Source organism: Agelaius phoeniceus, chromosome 1 (genome assembly GCF_051311805.1).
Source record: "Agelaius phoeniceus isolate bAgePho1 chromosome 1, bAgePho1.hap1, whole genome shotgun sequence".
Classification (NCBI taxonomy): domain Eukaryota; kingdom Metazoa; phylum Chordata; class Aves; order Passeriformes; family Icteridae; genus Agelaius; species Agelaius phoeniceus.
The window spans coordinates 20,587,451-20,612,160 of record NC_135265.1 but is presented as its reverse complement, the minus strand read 5'-3'; the positions used below and the strand labels follow the sequence as shown (position 1 = coordinate 20,612,160).

At 35.9% G+C, this 24,710-nt stretch overlaps 1 protein-coding gene across 2 annotated transcripts in view; it reads left to right on the top strand.

Annotated features, from left to right (window-relative positions):
- Window positions 1-23,581, top strand: part of LOC129130959 (macrophage mannose receptor 1-like) — a 31,679-nt gene extending 8,098 nt beyond the window's left edge. The window contains exons 7-30 of one of the 2 annotated variants that reach the window (XM_077174207.1): window positions 400-573; window positions 1,123-1,280; window positions 1,696-1,806; window positions 2,905-3,020; window positions 3,435-3,583; window positions 4,431-4,630; window positions 4,938-5,065; window positions 5,683-5,770; window positions 6,353-6,488; window positions 8,606-8,644; window positions 8,751-8,914; window positions 9,988-10,055; window positions 10,466-10,566; window positions 11,309-11,451; window positions 12,558-12,663; window positions 13,446-13,642; window positions 15,161-15,263; window positions 15,929-16,161; window positions 17,302-17,467; window positions 18,811-18,963; window positions 20,430-20,546; window positions 20,800-20,967; window positions 22,047-22,082; window positions 22,497-23,581. In XM_077174207.1, the coding sequence (XP_077030322.1) occupies window positions 400-573; window positions 1,123-1,280; window positions 1,696-1,806; window positions 2,905-3,020; window positions 3,435-3,583; window positions 4,431-4,630; window positions 4,938-5,065; window positions 5,683-5,770; window positions 6,353-6,488; window positions 8,606-8,644; window positions 8,751-8,914; window positions 9,988-10,055; window positions 10,466-10,566; window positions 11,309-11,451; window positions 12,558-12,663; window positions 13,446-13,642; window positions 15,161-15,263; window positions 15,929-16,161; window positions 17,302-17,467; window positions 18,811-18,963; window positions 20,430-20,546; window positions 20,800-20,967; window positions 22,047-22,082; window positions 22,497-22,696 (3,254 nt within the window). In that variant the 3' untranslated portion in view covers window positions 22,697-23,581. Of the gene's footprint in view, window positions 1-390; window positions 574-1,122; window positions 1,281-1,695; window positions 1,807-2,904; window positions 3,021-3,434; window positions 3,584-4,430; window positions 4,631-4,937; window positions 5,066-5,682; window positions 5,771-6,352; window positions 6,489-8,605; window positions 8,645-8,750; window positions 8,915-9,987; window positions 10,056-10,465; window positions 10,567-11,308; window positions 11,452-12,557; window positions 12,664-13,445; window positions 13,643-15,160; window positions 15,264-15,928; window positions 16,162-17,301; window positions 17,468-18,810; window positions 18,964-20,429; window positions 20,547-20,799; window positions 20,968-22,046; window positions 22,083-22,496 lie in introns of both variants that reach the window. The other variant, XM_054649669.2, reaches the window with a different exon arrangement.
- Window positions 23,582-24,710: the final 1,129 nt, after the last annotated feature.

Here is a 24,710-nt window from a genome sequence, read left to right as displayed (position 1 = left end):
GTGTGCAGAGAATGACTTGTGCTGCAGTAATAATGCCTTTCCTTTATGAAATATAAAAAACATATTTGGGTAGGGTATATTATGTGGAAATGCTGCACATGAAATTCCATAATATTCCTCTGGCCAGTGAGTACTTCACACCAGTGAAGTCCAGTAACAACTGGCTCCAGTCTTTTCCTCTTTTGTTTAAATGCACTTTGCTTTCAGTAAAAGTACCAACAGCAACAACATACAGATTAAAACACACATGTAAGGAATGAAGTACTGCTTCTTTGTTACCACCTCCTTTTCATTCTAATTTGTTAATTAGCTAAATTTGAAGTGTAATTGCAGTTATTCTAGACTTCAGTTTGCACCATTTAAAAACTTGACATATCTATTGATTTTGAGGAGATGTAGAGTCTGTTAAATGCCCAGAAGACTGGTTGCCCTATGGAGGTCACTGTTTCATGGTTCATAGAGACCCCAAAGAATGGAGAGAAGCCCTGATTTCCTGCAATGAGAGCAATGGTGACCTGGCCAGTATCCACAACCCTGAGGAGCATGGCTTCATACTGTCTCAGCTTGGCTATAGTGAGTATTTCTACAGGACAGTGTTTGGTACAAATAGAGAACTGCACTACTAGAAATCTTACAGGATTTAAATAAAATAATTATTTCTTGCTTTTTATGAATATTTATAGGGAAAGCCACAGATTTATAGGTTAGAAAAACCTGAAAGCCAAAAACTCGCAAGAGGAGTCATTATGGTCTTTTCATTTTCATTTTAATTATTTCCATTTTGATTTTCATTTGTTTTTCACTGCATGAAGTCACTTGAAGGAAATAACAGCTCTAGTCACTGCAGCATTTGAATGGATTATCTGCACCAGACACCTTGTAGCTGTAGATACAGTAATGTACTTTACTGATAAAGCTGACAAATCTCATTTCCTAATGGTATCTCATTTTTAACTTCTTGAAAGAAGAATTAGAATTACATTTTAAAATAAACTCCTCTGTCTTTTAATACAGATGAATTTGCATTGCAGCATTGCAATTTCAGCTCATCTCCATAAAATCTTGCTCCTATGGACTGTTTCAACTTGGGTAGTAATAACACAAATGAATTTCTGTTCTTAGGAGCTGTGGATGAGCTGTGGATTGGCCTGAATGACCTCAAAATTCAAATGTACTTTGAATGGAGTGATGGGACTCCTGTGACATATACTAAGTGGTTGCCTGGAGAACCAACCCATGAAGTCACTGGCCAAGAAGATTGTGTCTTTATGGCAGGAAAGGTGAATTATTCCACACGAATCATACAGCGTAGCACTGCACTATTTGACTTTTGGCTACACTTCTAGTGAGATTTTTAATGCAATTTAGCATAGTTGCTAAGTTGCATAGAATCAAAAGAAGTTATCTTTATTCCCTCAGACATATGGTTGTTCTAAATTAAATTTAGAATGAAATTCCATATAAATAGTAAATGTTCATATTTGATTGTGAGTGTACATTATAGGCCAAGCAAACCTTAACAGTCTGACTGTGCCACTTAGCTTAACATAACCTCACCTCCAAGCTCAAATACCTGGAATCTCCTAAAAGGCACAGCTATTCACATTGAAACAGTATTTTGAAAAGAATGACAATGTTTCTAAAGTAAAAAGTTTCTGCCTCACTGCTTTTCACCTCTTCCCAAACTGCAACTAGGATGGATACTGGGCAGACAGTGCCTGTGACAGGATGTTAGGCTACATCTGCAGAAGAGACCCACTGCAAGGAGTTTCTCAAACAGCAAAGACTGATCCTGCCTGCCTGAAGGTAAGAAGAAAGCATAACCAAGAATCTGGTTAGCAAAACTTCACAAGCTCCCAAGCTCCTCTTGACATTGAAATGATCTTTTATTTTTTTCCTTTTCATTCCTAACAAGTGTTATTGCAGAACCAATTCAGGGTACATTCCCATATAAGGAATAATAATAAGTCAGGCCTATTACCTCTCAGAACTTTCTGTGAAAGGGGCTAAAGCCAATGCTGTGTTTGTCTGTATATTTGTTACATTGTTCTACAACCATCTGTGGTTATTGAACATGTAGTAGGGACTGGTAACAATTCTGGACTATGCAGCATGATGCCAGATGATGACAAATCTCACTACTGAAGCCAAATCAAAACAATAAAGTCCTTTATATAAATGAAATTGTTTTGAGCAAGTTATTGTATCCTACCACTTTTTTTTACTTTTTTTCCCTCTTTATACTTTCCTAATCCTTTATACTCCTATTCTATATTTAGTAACCTTTCCCACAAGCCCCTATGGGGAACAGAGCTGAGACTCGTTGTGCTCAATGGAGTTAAGCAGTAGCCAAATGCTGAACACAGAGTTTATTTACCTTTCTTGGGTGCAGCAAGCAAATCTTGAGATGGTATAAAAGGAAAAAGTTACCTGAAATTCAGCTGTAATTTTGAATATTTTGCCCTTCAGTGGTTTCTATGTTACCTCTTCAGTCAGACTTTTTAGGTGACCTGATGTATTAAATCAATTAATTAGTCTACTTACTGTTCCTTTAGCCTTGAAAACATAGGAAACTTGAGCCAGCATCTCTACTATAATACAGACTGCTCTTTTTTTGTTCTGAGCAAAGAATAACTTTATTCATCTCTGAGTCCCTCTGACTTTTTTACCAGTAAAAATGTATCCATTAATTTCAAAAAAGTGAGAGTCATAGGCATTAAATCTTTTCTTTCTGCACTGAATGTTTGCTAAGCTGAATTTCCATTGGTACACTGGAATTCAGATTTATACATAATCATGTTAAATTATATTAAAAAAATGTTGGCTTATGTGTATTCATTGAAATTCAAGTGCTAGAATGTATGTGGTTTTTAATTGCAAGTTTATTTCATGTGTTCTTGACAGGGTTGGAAAAGATATGGGTTTTACTGCTACCTGGTTGGACATACCTCTGTAACATTTTCAGAAGCAAAGAAAACCTGTGAAAGGAGCAGTGGTTATTTAACAAGTATAGCAGACAGGTATGAAAAGACTTTAAAAATTCTATATCTGATGCAATAATATTGGAATTTTAAAAAAGAATTGAGAACTTTTTGAAAAAAAACCAAACCAGAAAAACCCCTGTATATCCTTTGTATGAAGAAAAAAAAAATAAACATAGTATGGCTTTTCTTACTAAAAACGATTTATACCTCAATGTTTTTTTAGTACTTTACTTTGACAGAACAGACAACAGCAACTTTGCCTCTGTAAGGAATAGTTTTCCAGTATAGCACAGCTCCACCCCCTACTGCAGCTGGGACCCAGTTGAACAACATGTTCTCCATAAGAGGAAATTTAATGGAGAATCTATTCATTCTAGCTGTGTGAAGTTTGGATGCTGAGGAGTGGGAGAAGGAAGGAAAGCTGGGTTTAATCCCATCCTGTCATTTCAGATATGAGCAAGCCTACCTGACCAGCCTCATTGGTCTGAGCTCTGAGAAGTATTTTTGGATTGGTCTCTCAGACATGGAAGAGCAAGGGATTTTCAAGTGGGTGACTGGAGAAGGTGTTCTGTACGCAAACTGGAATGCAGCAATGCCTGGTACTCTGCTGATGCCAAATGATTTTTGCCTTTTTCTTTTTTATATATTCTCTGTATTCTTTACACATATATTATGCTTATTATGATATTAGAAGCTAGTCCCAGTGCTTTTCCTTATCTTTTCCCTATGCAGAAGGACAAAACATATTCCAGAGCTCCAAGCCCCATGGGATACAAGGCCCCCACCCTATCTTGTTTTTTCTGGGAACCTAGGCAGAAAAATAGCACTTCAAGACATATTTTCATAAACAAAGTTTAGTTTCCATCTGAGGGGGGAGGATGTTCATAAATCTGTGGACCCAGATGGGATCCATCCCAGGGTGATGAGAGTTCAGAAAGGATACTCAGGCCTTGGAATGGGCTGCCCAGGGAAGTGGTTGAGTTACCATCCCTGGATGTTTTTACAAGATGTGAAGACGTGTAGATGTGGCACTGATGGCTTAGTGGTGGACCTGTGTTAATTGGTTGGACTCTACAATCTTACAGATCTTTTCCAACCTAAATTATGCTATGATTTTCTATGATGCCATGAAAATATTTATTTTCTGATTTCTCATTGTTTCCAAGAGCAAAATCAAATTGAGCAGAAACGATGAAATCCCTTCCAGCGTTAGCAATGTGCTGCCAAAGCCTTGCCACAAGTGGGAGAGGAAAGAGGCAGGCAAGGAGTTATTTATGCACTCAAAGTGAAGGATTTGCTGGTTTCCTCTTTTCACTAAGCTCCTCCTCTGAGTGGACACTACACTTAATATTTCAAATAGTCTCTTGTAAATTAATTATATGAGCCATAAAAATGTCAAAGAGCTTCTTTAAAAAACATTTCAACTTTATTTTTTATCTTGTAAAGGGAAGGAAGCGGGTTGTGTTGCCCTTAGGACTGGAAATGCAGCTGGACTATGGGACGTTCAGAACTGTGAAGTAAAGGCGAAATTTCTCTGCAAAAAATTAGCTGAAAAAGTCACTGTTCCTGCTGTTTCTGAAACAGTTTCTGATTTCAAATGTCCCTTGGGTTGGGATACAAGCAATAGCACTAATTCCTGCTTCAGAGTAAGTATTGTTTTTTGCCATAATCCTACCTGGGAAAAAGGACAGCAAAATAATTGCCAAATTATTGCCAAATAAATAGGCAATCTAAACATCACAGAATGGCACAATGTAGCAAGCTTTTACACAGCTATTCAAATATCACTGCAGCTTTCACTCTATCAGTGGTAAGTAAGGTCATCCAATTACTCTTGAATCCAGACTGTAATGAATAACTGTAATGGAAGGTTTACTTATTTTTCTTATGCAAGGCAGCCAGCAGATTTATGTTTAGCACACTGAAAACACAGTGTTCTACCTGCATCTACAGGGATTTGTGAGAGAAGAAGACAAAAAAAAAACATGGTTTGAAGCCCGAGATTTCTGCAGAGAAATAGGAGGAGACCTGGCTGCCATTAGAAATGAAGAAGAGCAAACAGTGATAGAAAACTTAATAAAGTAAGGAAGCAAACTGTCTAATAATTGATATTTCGGTGTAACAACACATGATACAATAATAAATAATGGTACTATTGTTTTGCTCCTGAGATAATTATTTAAAAATCTATCTGGTTTTCACCCTAACAATAAGAAAAGTAACTGAGAAAATGTCTCGTATGAGTAATGTTTTCAAAGAATTTTTGGAGCTCCTAAAATTTCATAACCTGCAAACATTTTAAATTCAGATAAAAACTAGTCCAACAACAGAATTTGTTGAATGCTTCTCCACAGACCCTATTCTAAGTTTGCTTAGTGAATAATTTTGAAACAAAATTTTGTCTTTTAGTAGCCTGAGCATTTTATTTCTGAGAAAAAACCACTATAATCACAACATCAGTGCAGAAAAATAACATGCTTTGTTTTCAATACAACCATTTGCAGAGCAGGAAATTTTAAGGTGTGAACTTCATGTACTTGCCAATTGGAGTTTGCTGATCAACAATACTTTTTATTTTTAAAATTTCTGCATTGAAGTGTTCAATAAGTGTCAGAGTTATTGTCTCATGTAACTTTTATAATTGAGCAGAGCTAACAACATGTCTCCTTTTTAACTGTATATTTTTTTCACACTCCAGAAAGAAATCTCCATCATTTCAGCCTTTCTGGATAGGTTTGCAGTGTTTGGATCCTGATGGTGGACTTTCCTGGAGTGATGGTTCTCCGGTGAGTGTTTCACCATGCCGGTTTCCTTCTGTCCTGGACATTTTTTTCTGTTGAAGTTTCCATGACTGGTGTGTATAAAAGGTGTAAAAGAATTTCCAAAAATGCCTATTTTGCATCTGGGTAACTCTGAATCATTATTCTTCATACTAGATTGGAAAAAAACGAGAGAGGCCAATAAACCCTGAGGTTATACCATCACAAAAGTGATAAAAGACAAAGGACTACTCTCAGCTACAGAAATGATTATCCAAGTCACTAATATATGAGAAAGGTCTCTCCTGGTTTTGTTAGTCTCTGGTGATAAATTGCCAGAAACTTTTTCCTGCTTTTTATTTATTTTATTTGGACTCAGTTGAGTCCAATTTTTGTGGGACTGCTACAGTCTGTTAGATGCTGCATGAACTCAGAGCCTTTCTTTCCTCTTGCAGAGTGTTTGTAATTTAGTAGCTCACATTGGCTTCACAGCCAGAGGAGGAGGAAAAGGAGTGGTTGGAAACTTTTGCTCTACTTCTCATTCCTTACAGAGGACAGTTTTTCCCCCTGTAGATTAAAATAAAAACCACAGGTGTGTTTTCTCTGTAGGTGAATTATAAAGCAAGAGATTATTTTTATGATATCGCATTTCAAAATTGTGGAGCAATCAGTGAAAACCCTTCCTTGTCATGGATTTATGAGCACTGTGAATACAGTCATAACTGGATTTGTGAAATAAAAAAAGGTAGGTTACTTTTTACTCTAAACTCACCTTAGAAAGAAATTCAAGTTAAATCCATTCTATCATAACAGGAAACTCTACAAGTTACATACTGGTAGAAAGTTTTGTTTATTTCACATGAATTTTGCACACAGAAAAGTAGGTCAAGACCTTTGGTATACAAGATTTCAGCTGTTAACCATAAACTTTTTTGTTTCATTATAAAAAGCATATTCCATGATAAGCTTTACTAAAATTACACTTCTCTATGTAAATGTGTAATAATAGAAAATATGATTAAAGCAATCTTAAGAGCTTACCTTGCAATATTCACTACTCTGCACAAAAGCAGATTTTTGTCAAAACAAAAATTCTGACTGAGGGAGGAAGAGAGGACTACAATTCAAAGGGGAAAAAAAATATAAAAAGAAGAAGCAAAATATTATTTTGAATTTCCATATCCTTAGTGAAGTGAAACTTCACTCCTCCGCTCGAATGTTGGTACACAACGGCCCAGTAGCCACCTACTCTAAATTAAACAACACTACCAGCATTATAGAATCAGTCTTTCTGTAAGATGACATGTAAAGACAAGCCTGTAACAACAGGCCCGCTGCAACAAGAAGATGGTAATGAAAGCTTCAAAATTTAAGACAGTTTCACATCTTCATCACATACTAGTAGAAAAATCTCCACTTCTCTTTTTTTTCTTTTTTTTTTTTTCTCAGCTATTGTTTGGAAAAATATTCAGTGAAATTAGAGAGGAATAGCTATGTGTTGGGCTACATATTTTACTTCCCACAGTAACAGCAATGTTCCTCTGGTGGCTCCCTGGGCTCCTTCACACTAGTTTCAATTGCTGCTTTTCTAAAAGACATAATTTCTGTGCTGCTGAATTATTCAAAACAATTTTCTAACCAAGGCACATAGTCTCAGCTTCTTATACTTATAAAGCAGTAATCATAGACCTCTATCTCAGAGAGATGTTGTGAAGATACTTTTCCTGTTAAGTTCCTTTGTGAGTTCTCACCTGCATAATCACCACGGCTAAAAATCATTAGCAAAGTGTCAATAGTAGCTGTTTACTGTTAATTAGTAGTAGCATATGAATGGCAGAAATTACAGCCTGAAGAAATTGCCATCATTAGTCAGCAGTGCAGAATGGCATGCTGAAATAGACAGATTACTTCATACTTCCAGAACAGATATATAGATTATATTTAAATCTTGTAGCCATTTTTTTAAGGTTGTAACCAATCATACGATAGATTATTTTTAAAAGCTGACTTTTTTTTTTTTTAACCCAAGCATATGTTCACACACTTAATAAAATGTAATTACGCCTACAGAAACACAATATATTCCTGTGGGGAAAAAACATAGAATCACAGAATGGGGTGAGTTGGAAAGGACCTTAAAGATCATCCAGTTCCAACTCCCAGCCTTTGACCAGGTTGCTCAGAGCCCCATTCAGATGGCCTGGAGATTGTAAAGGTGACATTTATTTTACATTTTTATAGCTCTTGGCCCTAAATGTTTAGAGAAACATTTCTCCAATATCACACTCCATGTGATGTGGAAATTTTTTGTTTAAAGTATTTTTCAAAAAGTGGTAATGTTATTCTTGTTGAAGCAACTACACTGAAAAAAAGTTTAACTAACAAATAAATACTAATGAACTGTTAAATACAAATAATAAATATACATTATAAATAGATGTAAAAAAAGCAAAAATTTGTTTAGCATTTGAATTTCTTGTTCAACTACAACACAATGTCCATAAAGAATTGTTCAAAGTCTACCAACGTTGGAGTATTTTCTCTATGTAGTGTTCTTTCAGAAACAAATATTCATTCAGACTAACTTCAGCCGTCCAATTTAGGCAATATTCAAGATATTCAAGATGCACTTATCAAAAATCTACCAAGACAGAGATGTAAGCCTGTAATGCATCTTTTATTCACCAAGCATCCATTTTTAACTTTGCACTAAAGATACCATATAATTATATTCTGCATTGAATATGTAAAATGTGAAAAGTTAATAGACATTAAAATAATTTCCATTAATCGAACACTTATAGTGGCTCGATGTTTGGGAAATATTTTACATCATCTTCTTTTTATCCAATTTCATTACAGGGACACCCTTGAAACCAGAACCTCTGGGTCCTTCTACCAGTAAGCTTCTGTTTATTTTCACTTACCTGAAGGGTGGTGCAATGTAACACCACCAGCTTTGTGTAAGAACTGAGAAGAATGCAGAGATTTCTCTTCTGTGTTGCAGCATATGAAGTCACAGAAGATGGCTGGATTGTAAAAGGAGACAAAAAATATTTTTTCAGCCCAGAAAAGACCTCTATGGAGAAAGCCAGAACATTCTGCAGAAACAATCATGGAAATCTTGCTACTATTGAAAATAATAGTGAAAGAAAATTTTTGTGGAAATATGTAAGTAGAGATTTTGTTGTGTTATACACTACATTGCTTATATACCCTTTGTATGTATCCTCTGCTTGTGAAGTACAGAAGAATGTGCTTGTTGCATAATATTACCACTTTTACCAAATATTACTACTGCTAAAATTTTCTTAGGATTAGGTTTAATGATTCTATGAAAAAATATTTATTCTACTACATGAATCTTCAGGAAATAAAAAAAAAAACATGTAAAAGAACTCAATGTTTACTCAGATAGGTATATTCTTGTCTATTTTAGTCTGAATGGAGTTCTGAGCAAAACACATAAGGAGCAATGAATAGGCAAGGTAGGTGTAGTCTCAGAAAACTCTCCTTCTGACAGGGTGCTTGCCTCTACTCTGAATATCACATACTAGAACCCAGTGTTGCACATAGATCAGGCAGGCAACTGCCAGTGTAGCTTTGATGGTCCTGCCTGATGGTCATGTTGCTCTCCAAAACAGCTTTTCCAAGAAAGGCTGGTCCAGGTTAGACTGATCATTCCAACAATCCTTCGTGGATCAGTTTTCTGTACCATGACCGAAGCACAGCAGGGGAATGCTGACAACTTAATAGCATGGATGGTACCTCAAACCTCTGCCATAATCCTACTTGGTTTGCTAATACCACCATAGCCACACAACCACCTTTCTGAGCCACACTGTTAGATGTTTGCTTTTATTGTGTGGGAAAGGATATGACAGAAGGAGAGCTCAGACAGCTTGAGACACAAGAATTACATAGCTGCTTACAACCAGGAAAGGATCAAAAAATTTATACTTAATGTTTTTCTCAAGTCTTCTATGACTTTTTCTTCTTAAATTGAGAACAGAACTTTGAAAGCTTTGATCCTACCAGTAATTCAGCCAAAAATAGGAATGTCTCAACAAAAATAATAATAAAGCAAAACTATAAGTTGTACGTATCTCAGATGACTGTGCACAATCATTTAAAGAATATGTATTCATTTATTTGCTTCTGTAGAAAAATATTTACACTTTTTTTGTATCAGATGATTAATAAATATTATAAAATTATAATTAAAAATATATTTTTATGTTTAGATATTAAAAAACGGCCAACTGAACTCATATCTCATAGGATTAATCCAGAATGCTGATCAACAGTTCAGGTAGGTAAATAAGCTCCATCAAGATCCATAAAGAGCAGTTGTAGGAGTGTTGTACCGCCAAAGTTCCTTCTGGAGGAACCACTGCAAAGGAGTTAAATGCAGATACAGAGAGTGATAATGCTTGTTGGAATGTGTGCTCTCCCTTGGCTAAACTACACTGTACAAACACAGTTCTAAATTGAACTTTTGTATGCTATGAATACGTCAATATTATCGGTTAAAAATAAAGGTATTTTTGTCTTTGACTTGGTATGCAGGGATTTCATTATATAAGGTCTTTTAATTCTTATGGAAACTCAGTTTACAGAGAGACTCAGTTGTAATTTTTTGAAAATATTTTTAGTATGTTAAGGAAGATTTTTCTCAACTGTTTCATGGACATTGTCTCACCAACCACTTCTTTTTTTCAGCTGGATGAGTGGAAGCCCAGTGCACTATGCAGCTTGGGCACAGGGTGAGCCCAACTTTGCAGAAGCTCAGGAAAATTGTGTGGTTTTAAATAAAAAAGATGGTGAGTTACATAACTATGGTTTGTAAAGTAATTTTATGACTTCTGCTCTTCCAATGTTTGTTTAAAATCTCTTGTCAATTTTCACCCATTCTTTACCAGAAATTTTGAGAAATGTGCCTTCTTCTTATAAAGAATAGTTGTTATATCTGAGGTTTCTTCAGGGGCAATATTATCCATAAAAGTGGAGTCTAAGAAATTGATTTTAATGGAAATGCAGTGGCAATTTCATCACTGGTGTTTCAGCTGCACAAAGAAAATGTTCAATTCAAATCAACAGCAATTATTTTTTTAAATCATTATAATTAGATAATAGTGAATTGAAAATATTTCCTAATAATAGAAACTATTAGAACTTCAATAATAGTTTTATAATTTATTTTTGAACAACTAGATCATATTTTTAGTAATAAGAAAATTGTTAGCAAAGGAATAGAACATATATAGATTTTCACATTCTGTGGTGCTTTCACTGATTCAGCGTTACTTGACACTTGCATCTTTCAGTGCAACAAAGCTCTTAGGGAGGGTTTCACTGAGAGGCCACCCCATGTGGCCACTTCTCCCCCGTCACAGCAGGACCAAAGTGCCCCTGTATACAGGAACAACGGGAGGTAGAGCTGAGCTAAGGCAGGTTATCCCACATTCCCAGGCAGATTGCTTGTCAACTTCAGAAACCAGTTCACTTTCCCACAAATTTCAATCTTATTCAGTGTCTTAGTAGCTAAACTTTAATTGATTTCAGGCTTGTGGAATGATGTCAACTGTGGTTTTTCCAATGGCTACATCTGTGAGAGGCACAGGAGTTTTATAAATGCAACCCTTCCTTCAGCAGTACCTTCAGCTCCTGGAGGATGTCCTGCAGGTTGGATTTTATTTAAAAATCAGGTATGACACTTTCACCTAAGCACAATGATATTACTGCTTGGGAAAATACTTAAAGATACTCTTAAGGCCTTTTGTCTCTCAGATATGTTTTGTCAGTCGAATTATAAAATGAACCCATTGGCTAATTACTGCAAAATGATGGGTTTACAGATGTTTAATTGTTTTCTTGAGAAGTGGCCACCTGAGGCACATTGGGAAAACTGTTACATTGTATAGATGTTTCAAAAAACTGAAGAACTGAATTCATCTTAAAGCACTGGGCATAGCACAAAATCAGTCATTTGAGATGGAACAAAACAGAAATAAGACAATTTTTTTCTAAATAGGCTTCAATGTAATGCTTGCCTCTTCCCAAAAGAGACAAACTTGATGTGCTTAATAAGTGAAGGTTCTCTTTCCTAATACATACAGCATTATTATGAAGGCACCCACAGATATCACACCAGGTGAGTTTATGCCAGGTTACAGTCATCAAAGTTATTATTTCCACAAACCTTGCAAGATAATTCTCTGACTGTGCTACTGGCATGACACAGAGCAGAGGGTGAGCTGCAAACATGGAGGGCACATGAGGCACACTGGTAATTATCAGAACCTTTGAGGGTGAATATGTATTGGTAAAGTGATGGCTACACAGTTTTTAAAAAATGAGTCACATACTTCCATTAATGAGAGAGCTTTATAATGAAGAAGGCTGAATAGACACAGGAGTACTCTGACCACAGACACCAGGTCAAAAAGGGCTTTCAGAAACTTCCAGCAATTCCATGCCTGGGCTGGGCTTTTCCAACAGTTACAACTTTCAGTTGTGGTGGTGTATGGCTTCTAGAAATCTCTGAGTTAGGTAAAACATTAGATTCTGATCAGACTACTACTGTGGTTTGTAAATAGCCATTTGAGGTTTTTTATGACTTTCTTAATGCCTTGCAGAAAGACAGAGAGCAAATTTAAAACTTGTAAATGGTTTTGATTTGGCTCCAGATCCAAGTTAACTCAAAAAAATATTTTGGGGGTCTGAATTAGGCTGATTTTTATTTAAACTAGTGTAATTCATGCCTAAATTCTTTGTCCTGTCACTCTAACAGTCTATACTTATTTTTCCCTAGTGTTACAAATTTTTTGGCTCTAGCTATGATTACTGGATTACTGGAAGAAGAGTTTGCAGGAGCCTTGGAGGAGACTTGGCAAGCATACCTAATGAACAAGTTCAAGGTATAGTGCAACAGCCCCTTAGGTAATAGAGAGCCTTTACTCTGTATACAGTGGACATTTCCTGCAAAGAAGGCAAGTGTCAGTATGTAAATATATGCTTTTTATAATTTTGTATTCAAATTATGGTTATATGGCCATGGCATGAAATGTTTTTAGAACTGAAGAATCTGTTTGGGGCATGCTAGTCATGCTAAGGATTGCTTCTTCGTGTTACATGCAAAGTGTCTTACATTATTTATAGGCAAGAATTAAGATAAAATTAAAAATCTGGAACTGGCATTTATGGCTTTAGGCACAGAGAAAAAACAGAATGAATGGTCTGCTTGTGCCAGAAATAGAATGGGATGTGCTTCTATACCGCTGCCTAAATTCTGCAACTTTATTTAGTATAATGCCAGAGAAAGGCGTATTTTCACCTTGCCTGTGTTTCCTGGCTTCCATTTGCAGCTGTACATATTTCCATCAGTCAAGTGGCTCATCCTGACTGCTGAAATAAGTGAACTCTTTAGATATCATGGTGGTCAGACAGGCTTTTTTTTTCTCTTTCCTCTTTGCAATCTTGCTTCATTGTTCCCAAATACTTTGACTCTTTGAGATTTTTCATGGGTAAGGGCTTGGCATAACACTGAAATAATGAAATCAGGTAGATTTCTGATCAAATAAAATTAAAATGTTTTTATAAGATTTTAATGAAAAAAACAGTTAAGTATTTGTTTATAAGTTGATGTTTTGACTGATCACGTAACACAATAATTTTCTCCTCTATTGGCTTTTTATTTTAGCTTTTCTCACGTACCATTTGAAGGATGGTTCAAATGATCTTTGGATTGGCTTGAATGATCTGCTCAGTGAACTCAACTTTGTTTGGTCTGATGGAAGTGCTGTCTCATATACAAACTGGGCTAAAGGTTCCCCAAAACTTGTAGAACCTATTTTGTATGACAGTCTGCATCCAGAAGATGGCCAAAATCGGCAACAGGTAAATATTGCTTAGTGTTTGCCATCAAGTCTAAATCTAAGGAGCAATACCACTCCCAGTAAGCAGCTCAATTCAATGCAGACCCTGCCCCAGCCTTCTGCATTGGTTGGTCATCTATCTTTACTCTGGGACTAGACATAAAACCTTGCAATGTTTGAGTATTCTAGCTATATCAGAGCATAAAATGGCATTGCTGGAATCTTGTCAAAGTATTTGGCAAAATTGCAGAAATGGACAGATTGAATAAAAGATTGGATGTACTGAATAAAGTTAGCAAAGTTATTTTCTTTTTCATAGTAAATTGTTAATTTTTCAGAGGATTTAAATGGAACATTAGAATTTTAGAAGTCAACACACACTTTCATGTCTATGAAGGAACAAGAAAAGGATGCAAGAGGAAAGAGTTAAGCATTTTAACTTTTTCTCATTTTAAAATTGTAATTAAATTACTAGGGGCCAATAGATGTCAACTACTTTCTAAGCCCATCAAACCCTCTCCACTGCTAGCACTTAAACTAAACTTCATAATGCTGTAATCAAAATAGCATTCTACCTAACCATACCAATACAGACTGATCTGCACAGCCACATTGCCTATCTTCTATTTATTTCTATATCTTGCTTTCCAAACTCACCCTTCACAATGTATCATTCCACTCACTGTCTATTCTCCCACCATTTTTGCGTCCATACCTTTAGTGAAGTCAGGGATCTGGGCAACCAGCTTAATCTACACCTGAGCCAATTCATGTTGCTCTTCCCCATGTAGCCATTGGTCAAGGCATGCAGGAAGACATAAATGACACTGCACAAACCATAGCTCCACTGCAGCTCTAATAACACTAGGAAATACCAAGCAGGAAAAAAAATGTGCAAAGGTACATCCTGCTTTTCTCCTTCAAGACACTAATAGCTCTCTCCTTCAGAGGATCCTTTTCAAAGGCCCACAATTACCCCATGGCAGATTATCAGAGCAGATTGCAGCTTGTAATAAACTTGTAATAAATTTCAGCTTCTTAAGCTGATCTCATCTAGCTGAAAGAGAAATTCTAAGAATTAGAGCTGATGAGAGCTCTGCCAAGGACTGTAATCTAGGTGATTTTGTCAAGAATCAGCACTATTTCTAGCTGTCTTTGCATGTGAAATACAAAGGGCAACCTCTATTTCATCTTTATTCAAAACCTTACTGATAGTCACCCATCAGTTGGGATAGATAATGTGGAAGAAAGTTTTTGAAAATAATAACATCTTTCAAGTATTTCTCCTGGAAAATAACTAAATGAACAAGCGGGCTGAGCTGAATAATGTACAACATGGGAACTGGCCACCACAAGGGAGGTCAGAAAGGACAGAGAAGCATGAATGAAAGGTATTTCTAGAGTTGTAACACACCCTACAACACCAGAACAAAAAAAAAAAAACCCAAAAACAAAAACACAAACCTGAAACTACTCAGTTATAGTACGCTGTTGTATAACTTCTAACAGGCATGTATATTCTTGTCCTTACTTCCAACAGTTTGACTGTGTTTCTCTGAAGAGAGGTCCTGCTGATGACACAGGAAAATGGAATAATGAGGAGTGTTATAAGTCCAGAGGGTATATATGCCAGAAGGATAGTGGTGAGTTCTGTACTGTTAATCTTGAAAACAATAACATAAGGATTAAAAAAAATTTTAAAGTGTGTTGTTTAACACACTTTCAGTTTAGTTTTAGTTTGTTTCATTTTGTTTTGGTTTTTAGGTAAAGGATCAATAAAACCTAAGGGCTCATCTTGCCTCTCAGTGTTACTTAGCAATGTTTTTGAGAACGTAGCAGAATATGGGAAAAGAAAATTATTTTATTTTTAAAAGTGTAATTTAATAGATGATGCCCAAACAATTTTAATTACATACGTTCACGATGATCTGTAGGGCATCAAAACTAGTAAGTTTAACATTATTCATAAACACCTGATAGTCATTAAGCTGCAAAGAGTATTTTAAAAGCAGGTGGGACAGGTGTGTTATTTTTTAATGATGGTGTAAATTTATCTCTGCAATGTAAAATACTGTGCATTTATTGTCAGAGGTTGAAAAAACATTTCTTTTATCAGAACTGTTGTTTTGACTTTATATTTAATTATAAACAGCTAAGAAGATGTTCCATTCCATTAGTAATTTAATATTAGGTTTGTAAATAATGAAGATGTTACTCAATTCCTCAAATCAAATATGTAAATATGTGACTCCAGATTTAACTGCTCATGGGGCTTTTTTCTTTTTTTTTTTTTTCCTTTTTCCTACAGATCCTGAACTTTTTAAATCACCAGCAACTGTGCTGGACTTTGCTTTTGCCCCTTCTAGTGGGATTAGCTATTCTGTCACCTATTCCAAAATGAACTGGGAGGAAGCACACCAAAACTGCAATAACAATGCCTCAGAACTTGCCAGCATTTTAGACCCACATAGCCAGGCACTGTTGTTTCTACTTGCAAAGGAATATGGAGAGCCTCTGTGGATTGGTCTTAACAGCAACAGGGTAAGAACAAAGGCATTGCATACACACAGTCAGGCTGACACAGAACCTGATTTTACTTCATGCTCTCATCTTGTTGCCCATTGGGATTTCTGCCAGTGTAGTGCTGAAAACAGCATGTTACATCAATGTAACAGCCATTTGCACTGGAAATCTTCAAATAAGACTCATGCAATTAGAGATTTCATTTAGCACAAAGAAATGTTCCTGTAAAACCAGTATACAACAGTGCAGTGTGTTGTTTGGAGTCATTTAAAGTACCTCGGATATAAATTGTAAAATTTCCTACATTTTGAGTTGATTTTAATCTAAAAGTGATTCCAGGCACAATGTACATCCTGCCCTCCTGCCATGTGTTTATGTACCTCAGTGATCAGTGACAAGGTATCAGAGGTCACACATCTGCCACCTGACAAGGAACAATTTTTATATGTATGTTTCTGCTCACACATTTTACTAGAGTGGTCTTATTTATGGTAGCAATAGCAAACTACAGCTGTGAACAGAAACGGGGGTCAATTCTAGTAAAAGGAATATTGAGGCTATAGCATATGGTACATATTGACCATGGCTGTATTTCTTTTAATTTGAAAACACAATTGGCGTAACTGCTCCCATTAGAATATTATGGAAAAATAATCCCTTCTGTTTGTGAGATGTCTACATCAGTTGTATGACAGGAGAGGGTGAACATTTGGATGGTAGGTGTGTTTTGACAGGCTACACTCTTCATCATGAATCACAGTCACGACAACTACAACAAAAGCAATGGTGACCAGAGCTGCTTAAGAGCACTCCCACACACACTCCCATTCTCCATGCAGATGTTTGGGTGGTCATACCAACAGGATATCTCATCTGACTCCTAGTTTTAAGCCTTCTTTCATGTCCCCTTTTTCTTTCCCTTCCATTTCCCAATGCTTAAAAAAAATGCTCTGAACTAATGTTAGATATTTTTGAGGCATTCACATTTGTGGATGACAGACACTGTACATTTTGATCAGTTAGCATTTACAAGCTAAGAAGAGGCACTAGTAAGCAGATGATTCTACACAGGTTATGTGAGAGTCCTCTTGAGGATCCTGTATAGTAGCTGTGTCACTGTAAGCAAACATGAAATTACCATATAGATTTTACTTCCAGACCAATGGCAAGTATCAATGGATTGACAGGTGGAGTTTAGTTTACAGCAAGTGGGCCAGTGGAGAACCAAAGCAGACATTAGCATGTGTCTACCTAGACACTGATGGCACCTGGAAGACAGCTTCTTGCGAGGAAAAATTCTTTTCTGTCTGTAAAAAATCAGATGGTGAGTAACTCCAACATGTATCTTGACTAGAGGCTGTATAGTGCAATAAGCCACTGCAAAAATGCTTTATTAACACACCAGTATACAGGAAGACAGGATTACCTAACTAGTTCTAAATATTGACATGAATTCTTTCCAAAAGTTAATTGATTCATAGTAATTAACAAAAGCCTAACAACCAAAGGATTGAATATTCACTTTTTTAAACTATTCATCCTATTAGGAAAAGTAATTCACTTGCTATAAATTCTGTTTTTATTTGGCATTATAGGAAATTCCGTATCCAATTTGGGGTACCAAAGTTTGAAAAGCTTCTTGGTCAACTTGGGTTTTCAGATCACTGGGTAACAATAATTTAAAGAAAAGATTGGAGTTGGACAAAAGACTAAGATACCAAAGACTACGAGAAACCATATTATCAACACTAAATATTGAAAAATGAGCCTTACAGGATGTAATTTAATTTTTCTATGTGTCTGATATGAGTTGGAAAGGGGTAACAGACTTAAATACAGCAAGGAAATATCAGTACAGAAGTCTTTAATAAATATTCTGGACAGATCAGCAAATCTCCATCATTACAGCTTGCTAAGAACAGACAGGACTTATATCTGTCAAAAACAATATATCAGCTTCATGTGTCCTGTGAGCACAAAGATGAAGTAAATAATCCCTTGGAAAGCACAATCTTGTATAATTTATATGGAAATAAGCATAAATATTGACATGCTACACGCAAATTTTAGCTATATTCTTGCATTTTTCAACTTTATGGAAGGTCTTCAATCATAAGTCACATGACAAATTATATTCTAAGATGTTTTAATATGACAAAAAACCTCAAAATCATATATAATGTCTCTTTTAACTTTATGATTCTGGAAATCTCATTTGAGAGCTAAGTATTCCTTAGGGAAAAGCAACAGACTGTTGAAGACTTACAGGAAGAAAAGGTAATTTGGCAGAATATATAATTTACATTCCATCTGTACTTATCTACCCATCCAAAATCTTCCTATTATATAAGTCACCACGGAATGTATTCAGGATGCAGTTTAATAAAGTTCTGCAAGTTATGCTTAGTTATACCAACACTTTCACTCACAATCACAGTTTCTACTGTAAGGTTTTATAAGGTTTTGATATGGTCAAATCACATTGATAAATAAATATGAGGAAAATATTGTCTCAAACAGAAAGTCAGAATCATATTCAAGCTCTTCTTAGAACAGGCTTAATTTCCTCTAAAATTACAAACCTAACATTAGTTTTGTCATACTAGTATAAAGGGAAAGACAAGTTATATAAAATAGCTGGACTGCAACTACCTGATCTCTTACCAGTAATGGCCCCTACTGAACCCCCACAACTTCCTGGAAAATGCCCTGAATCAAGAGGACACAAATCTTGGATACCTTTCTCTGGTCACTGCTATTACTTTGAGGCCTCCAAGAAAAGAAGTTGGTCTCAAGCTCACGACGAATGTGCCCGACTAGGTGAGTGTTTAGGCTTAGAAAGACTGATGATGTAATTAAACACATAAAATAATGGATAATATTGCTAAGCAAACCTCAAATTACTTTAAAACTTCACATTTAATGCTTTTTTGGTTGCTTTTCTGAGCATACTTTTGCACAATAAATGTAACTTTTGTCAGAGACAGCAGCATCCCATATCTCAAATATCAGGTGAAATACGAGTATCTCAAAAATATTAAATTCCTACTAGTTTTATGGCAAAAAAATAATTAGATAGGGAAATAAACACTTTTACAGACCCGCTAAGGCACAGGCTGCAGCACTGGCTTTGCCTTCCCCAAGTAAAAGGGACTCCACATGCAGTGCAATCTGGGAGACAAAGTCATAGGATAGTCGTGTTTGTTAGCTACAGGGCACAGGTCATTAAGTGGATCTCAGTGGCTGGCAACAAATGAGATGTAGGAGCTGCTTATATTTCATGAACCAGTAAAACACACCCAGCCACGAAGTTCCTGCTCTGGAACAGCCCCATGCTGCCCCCATGGAAAGAAGAGCAGTACCTTCATCAGGGAAGGGAAAAGACACTTTGCTCCACATTTCTGAGGACTGCTGCAATGCAACACATATTGCACTGTGAGTAAGAATAAGAAACATTCTCTACATTTCCAAAGGCACTTCCTCATATATCTGAAAACATTGACCTATAACTGAGTAAACAGAAAAAATAGCTTTGTAAAGTCATTTTGCTCTACAGCTGTTTGGCAGCAGAATTCCTGGAGTGGTTTTGTAGAAAGATAAATCACATAATTACTACCAAAAGTAAACATTACACTAATAACCAGGATGAAAGGTTACAACTGGACACTGCTCTGTGTTCTAAATTCCTACACATTTGCCTGCCTGTTACCCACTGGCCAGGCCAGGAAGGTGGTCATTTCCTTGTACTCCCAACACAGCTTTGTGTATTTCCAGTGCCAGGCCATATGGCAATTATAAATCAACATCTGGACATCTTCTGGACTGCAGCCTCCATCTGCTGACACACCCTACCTAACCTGTTATCATCAGGCACTGCCAAAACTGCTGCCCAGCCACCAATGAGGGACAAAGCTGTAGTGGCAAGAAGCAGGGTGGTGACTACATCACATGTACTTGATTGAGCTTACTAGCACCACAATCTGGGATGTTGTCAGGCCTGTCCAAAAAGTATTGCAGGAGAGCAATTGTTCTTCTCTAAAATAGCAAAGACTAAAAAAATTCAGAAAATTTCAGAAAATCCATATCTTTGTGCAGATTTGCATCCATACAACACACAGTTATGCTAAAAAGAAATACCATACAGTGATACAATACCAACAACAAGACTAGTGAATAATATAGAAGAGTTGGTGTCTTTTATATACTTTTGCATATCTTTTATGTGTTTATTGACTTGAGCTTTAAGAAAAAGACGCACTGTGATGTGTTCCTTAATATTTTTTCAGGTGCTGATTTGGTATCGGTAGGAGGCTATAGTGAAGCAAACTTTCTGTCAGAAACCATTAAGATACTCCATGGAAAATCATTGAACTTCTGGGCAGGGCTAAAGAAAAATGACAGAGGTAATCACATTATCCTATCAAATGAAATTTCATGTTATGTTAAAAAGAAATCAACTTTGTACACTTAAAAGTACATCTATTTATATAAAAATTACACAAAGTTTATTTCAAATTATGCCTAAATATGCTTAAAATTATATTTGAAACATTTAACTGGCTATGCATGTTATAAATTTTTGTTTTCTCCATTACAACACATTCTATTTGTCTAGATCCATGTATTTTATGCATACATGTAAATTTTTAATATTAGGACAGTGGGTATGGACAGATAAATCTGCAATGGATTTTGTCAACTGGCAATTGGGAGAACCATCAAATCAAAGGCTTAAAGACTGTGGAGAGCTATGTGCATTGTCTGGCTTCTGGAACACCAACCTCTGTTCTTTCAAAAAAGGATATATCTGTAAAAAAAATAAAAGTAAGTAGTATTTCTAATATCTTAAATTTAATAATATCTAATAATGTATTTTCATTGTACAACACAGAAATGTAAAATACTCTAAATCTGTGTGCAAAACCAATTGACTCTAATGGCTGCCCAAATACTGGCAAGCCCCACATGGCTTCCAACTGCCTTCTCAGAAGGCTGTACCTCCCCTACGCTCTCTAGAACTACCATCAGCACTGTGCAGCCATCATAAATACTTCAGCCCCTGAGTTTAGGTGAAAGCTAAGCTCAAAAGCAACGCTTTGTCTACTTTCAGCTGAATGTATTCTCAAACAAAATCTTGTTCTGATGAGTGCAATGCAAACTGTCTTGTAGAAATGCTGGAATTGGTGATTCCTTTCCTTACTAATCACTGATCTGATGGATTACAGGAATATCATGGCAAACATTCTTGTGGCACTCTTTATCTACAGTGTGGTAGAATCATGTTTAAAAAATAATGGTAGTATCCTGATAGAAAAAATTATCATCAGTAAGAAAATGCATAAATTAGTTTACCAACTGAGATTAAATCAAACTAGTACAGAACATGGACATTTTGTTTGGTTAAACTTCATATTTCTGTTCACCTTTGTATTACCCGCTAAGTTCAGGAAGAGCAACTATGATAGGAACTGCATCCACATGGAATAGTTGCCTCTGACAGAAGGGGCTACAACAATAGAAAAGTCTTTTCAGCTCAGGTAAAATGCTCATGATGCACTGCTAACACTGAAGGCCTCCTTTCAGGAAACACTTTAAAATAACTAAGGATACTGTGGGGAGATTCTCAGAAATAAACATATTTGAAAACACTTTTTGAAATAACAGAAATCCGTCTCTACATGTTGTTTTGGGCATCATGACGGAGGAAATCAGATGCTCTTAGGATGAAAGACCAAATCATCCTACTAGAGTTTTACACATGCTTAGTTCCATCCCCCTGGAAGAGTGACCGTCATCAACATATGAATTTGGGGGAATCGTCAGGAACACTGGTACTCGGGAACTTTGAAATGCCTTTTTTTTAAAAAAGCATTCAGAATAAACTTTTTTTTTCCTTTCAAAAGCTCCTGAAAACAAAGAAATGTCAACAGAAAATACAGGTAAGCATACTTACTTTTAAGTAGAATAATAAGAGCATACTAAAATAAAACATGAATAGAATTACATAGTTTCACCGTATTTGTTTTGAGAGTGTTTAAAAATAAAAAGTGCATAAAGTTTTACTCGGTATCTCAATATAGGATATAGAGGTTATCCTGAAGTAAATATTTATTTACTTTTATGTTTACTTATGTTTACTTTAGTGCATTTTACTTTTATGTTTATATTTTTAAAATTGGGCTTTGATCAGATTTAATTATATTTTGTTTGGTATTCATAAAAAAAACAAAAAAAAGCACATGTTGAACTGATAATCTATGTGCATATTGAATTTTTTATCTTTCTTGTAACAGAAGAATTTATTACTAGGTTCTGATATCTTTTAACCTTTATTCCATTGTATATCCTTACAGAAAAGAAAATGGAGAAAGTACTTTCTGCTGGCATCATTTGGCTGCTCATTCTTCTAGCTCTTTCTATAATTGGAGCTGGAAGTGTAATTTATTTCTGCTTGAGGAGGAAAAGACAAAACCTGCCACATATTTCAACCAGAATGAGTGGATCAGAAGCAACTGTGGATATTCAAATAAAAGACAAACATTCAGACACATAGTCTGACCAAATGCCCATGTGATCCAACTACCAAAAACCAGGCTATAGATCAGTGAAATCTTACACCAGCTTTGTGTTTTCCTACCCAGATAATAGTCTCCTTTCTTCTCAAATACACACACATCTTTCAAAATTCCTTCCAAAGTGTTACAGAGTTGTTTAGTCTGGGGAATGTATATGTGTTTTTCATAGAAATGGGCATGGTGGAAAAGATGGCTCCAGAGGTGTTATGGGGAAAATTTGACAGATATTAATGATATGAAAATTACTTTATTTAGCTTAGTGTAGAAATTATCCATTTTTACACACAGGGGAAGTCATTTCTCATTACTTTAAATTATTTTCCCTGTGTGTTACTACAGTGGTATCTAGACTATGATGGGAATCACAGAATCACAGAATGAACTAGGCTGGAAAAGACCTTTGAGATCATCAAGTCCAACCTATGAAACAATGCTCATTTCAGGTTTTCAGCTTCATAGTTTATGATATATCTTTTAATTCATGTAAAAACTGTTATGATACCTGCATTTGTGCATTAAGTACTATTTGTTTACAAAAAAAAATGGGCAGAAAATTGTAAAAATTTGAAGAGGCTCATTTAATTTTACCTCCAGTCTAAATTTTTGAATTATGCCATTTCCTACGGCCATGCACTCTTCTAGTATTCTGCAAATACCTCTATTTTTTGGCAGTTCAAATTAATATTAAAGATAGAACAGGAGATGATCTTTCCATTGGGTTTTATTTCAGTAATGATTCTTTTAGCATACAGAGCTGCCCCTTTTTAAATCCAAGCATGTATAATAAATGGCTGTCTTATAGTGCTTTCTGTAATTCTTCAGTGCAGAGATATAAAATCAATGACATACTTTTTGAAAATACATTCCTTCTTTTTTGTTGTGATTTCATTTGACAAGGTGCTGCCTAGACCATTCTCAGCTTTTCTTCCATTGTACACAGTAGCGGGGTTTGCCTCAGGGGGCAGTTCATCATTCTGCATATTTAAGACATGCATCACCCCTCCTGAGAAATGGAAACACCTTTCCCCAAGCCACAAGAGGGCATGTGGAAATAACACTGAAGGCCATATGGAGGAGCAGGACTAGAGCAGAGGAGCTTCTACCAAATGAATGTATTGGGCAACAGATTCCTTCTTTGGCCCCTTGGCCCCTCTGTGAGAACTTCTTGCTGACTCCACATGCTTACAGACTCTGACTGACAAAAAGATGTGGCCGCACTAAAATCTCTGCAAGGGAAGAAAATACCTGGAATAAGTGGAACAGGTGTCTGCACCAGGACTTTTGTGTCTATGCCTGAGCAGCTTGAGAACACATTTGAATTACCTCTATTATTTACATTTCTTCTAGATATCTATCAAGCAATAAAGGCTTCTAATTAAAAACGTTATTGATAGTTACTTATAATGGAAGTACTCCCTTCCTCCAGGAATACTTCTTTCAGATATTTTAACAAGGGCTATCTTGAAATATGGGTCACCTCTGGTAACATTTCCTCCTCAGAGTTCAATTTTCCCCAGCATTCCTTTGCTGGATGGACACACATTATTCCAGACATTATTCTATACCTTTGGTTAAGCTGGTAAACAACTCTCACCAATCACACAAACAGAAAAATAACTGAAGAATATGTGGCTTTCCTTCTCTCACTTAACCAAGTAATGTTGTACATAAAAGACCTGGTTAGAAACAAACCAAACCAAACCAAACCAAACCAAACCAAACCAAACCAAACCAAACCAAACCAAACCAAACCACCAGAAAAACCCAAACACAAAACTCCCATCCACAGGTTATTTAAAATAGAACTAAAAATTAAGTAAACCAAGAGTCTATTTTACAATTTATGTCATTTGAACACTGTAAAGCCCAGAGATAACAGCCTTCAGAGATAACAATCCCTTAAGTTACTATAGTAAGTCCTGTAATATTCCTTGCAATAAAGAAAGTCATTGCCATTTTCAGGAGGAAATAGGAAATAGCTGTGAGAGCTTT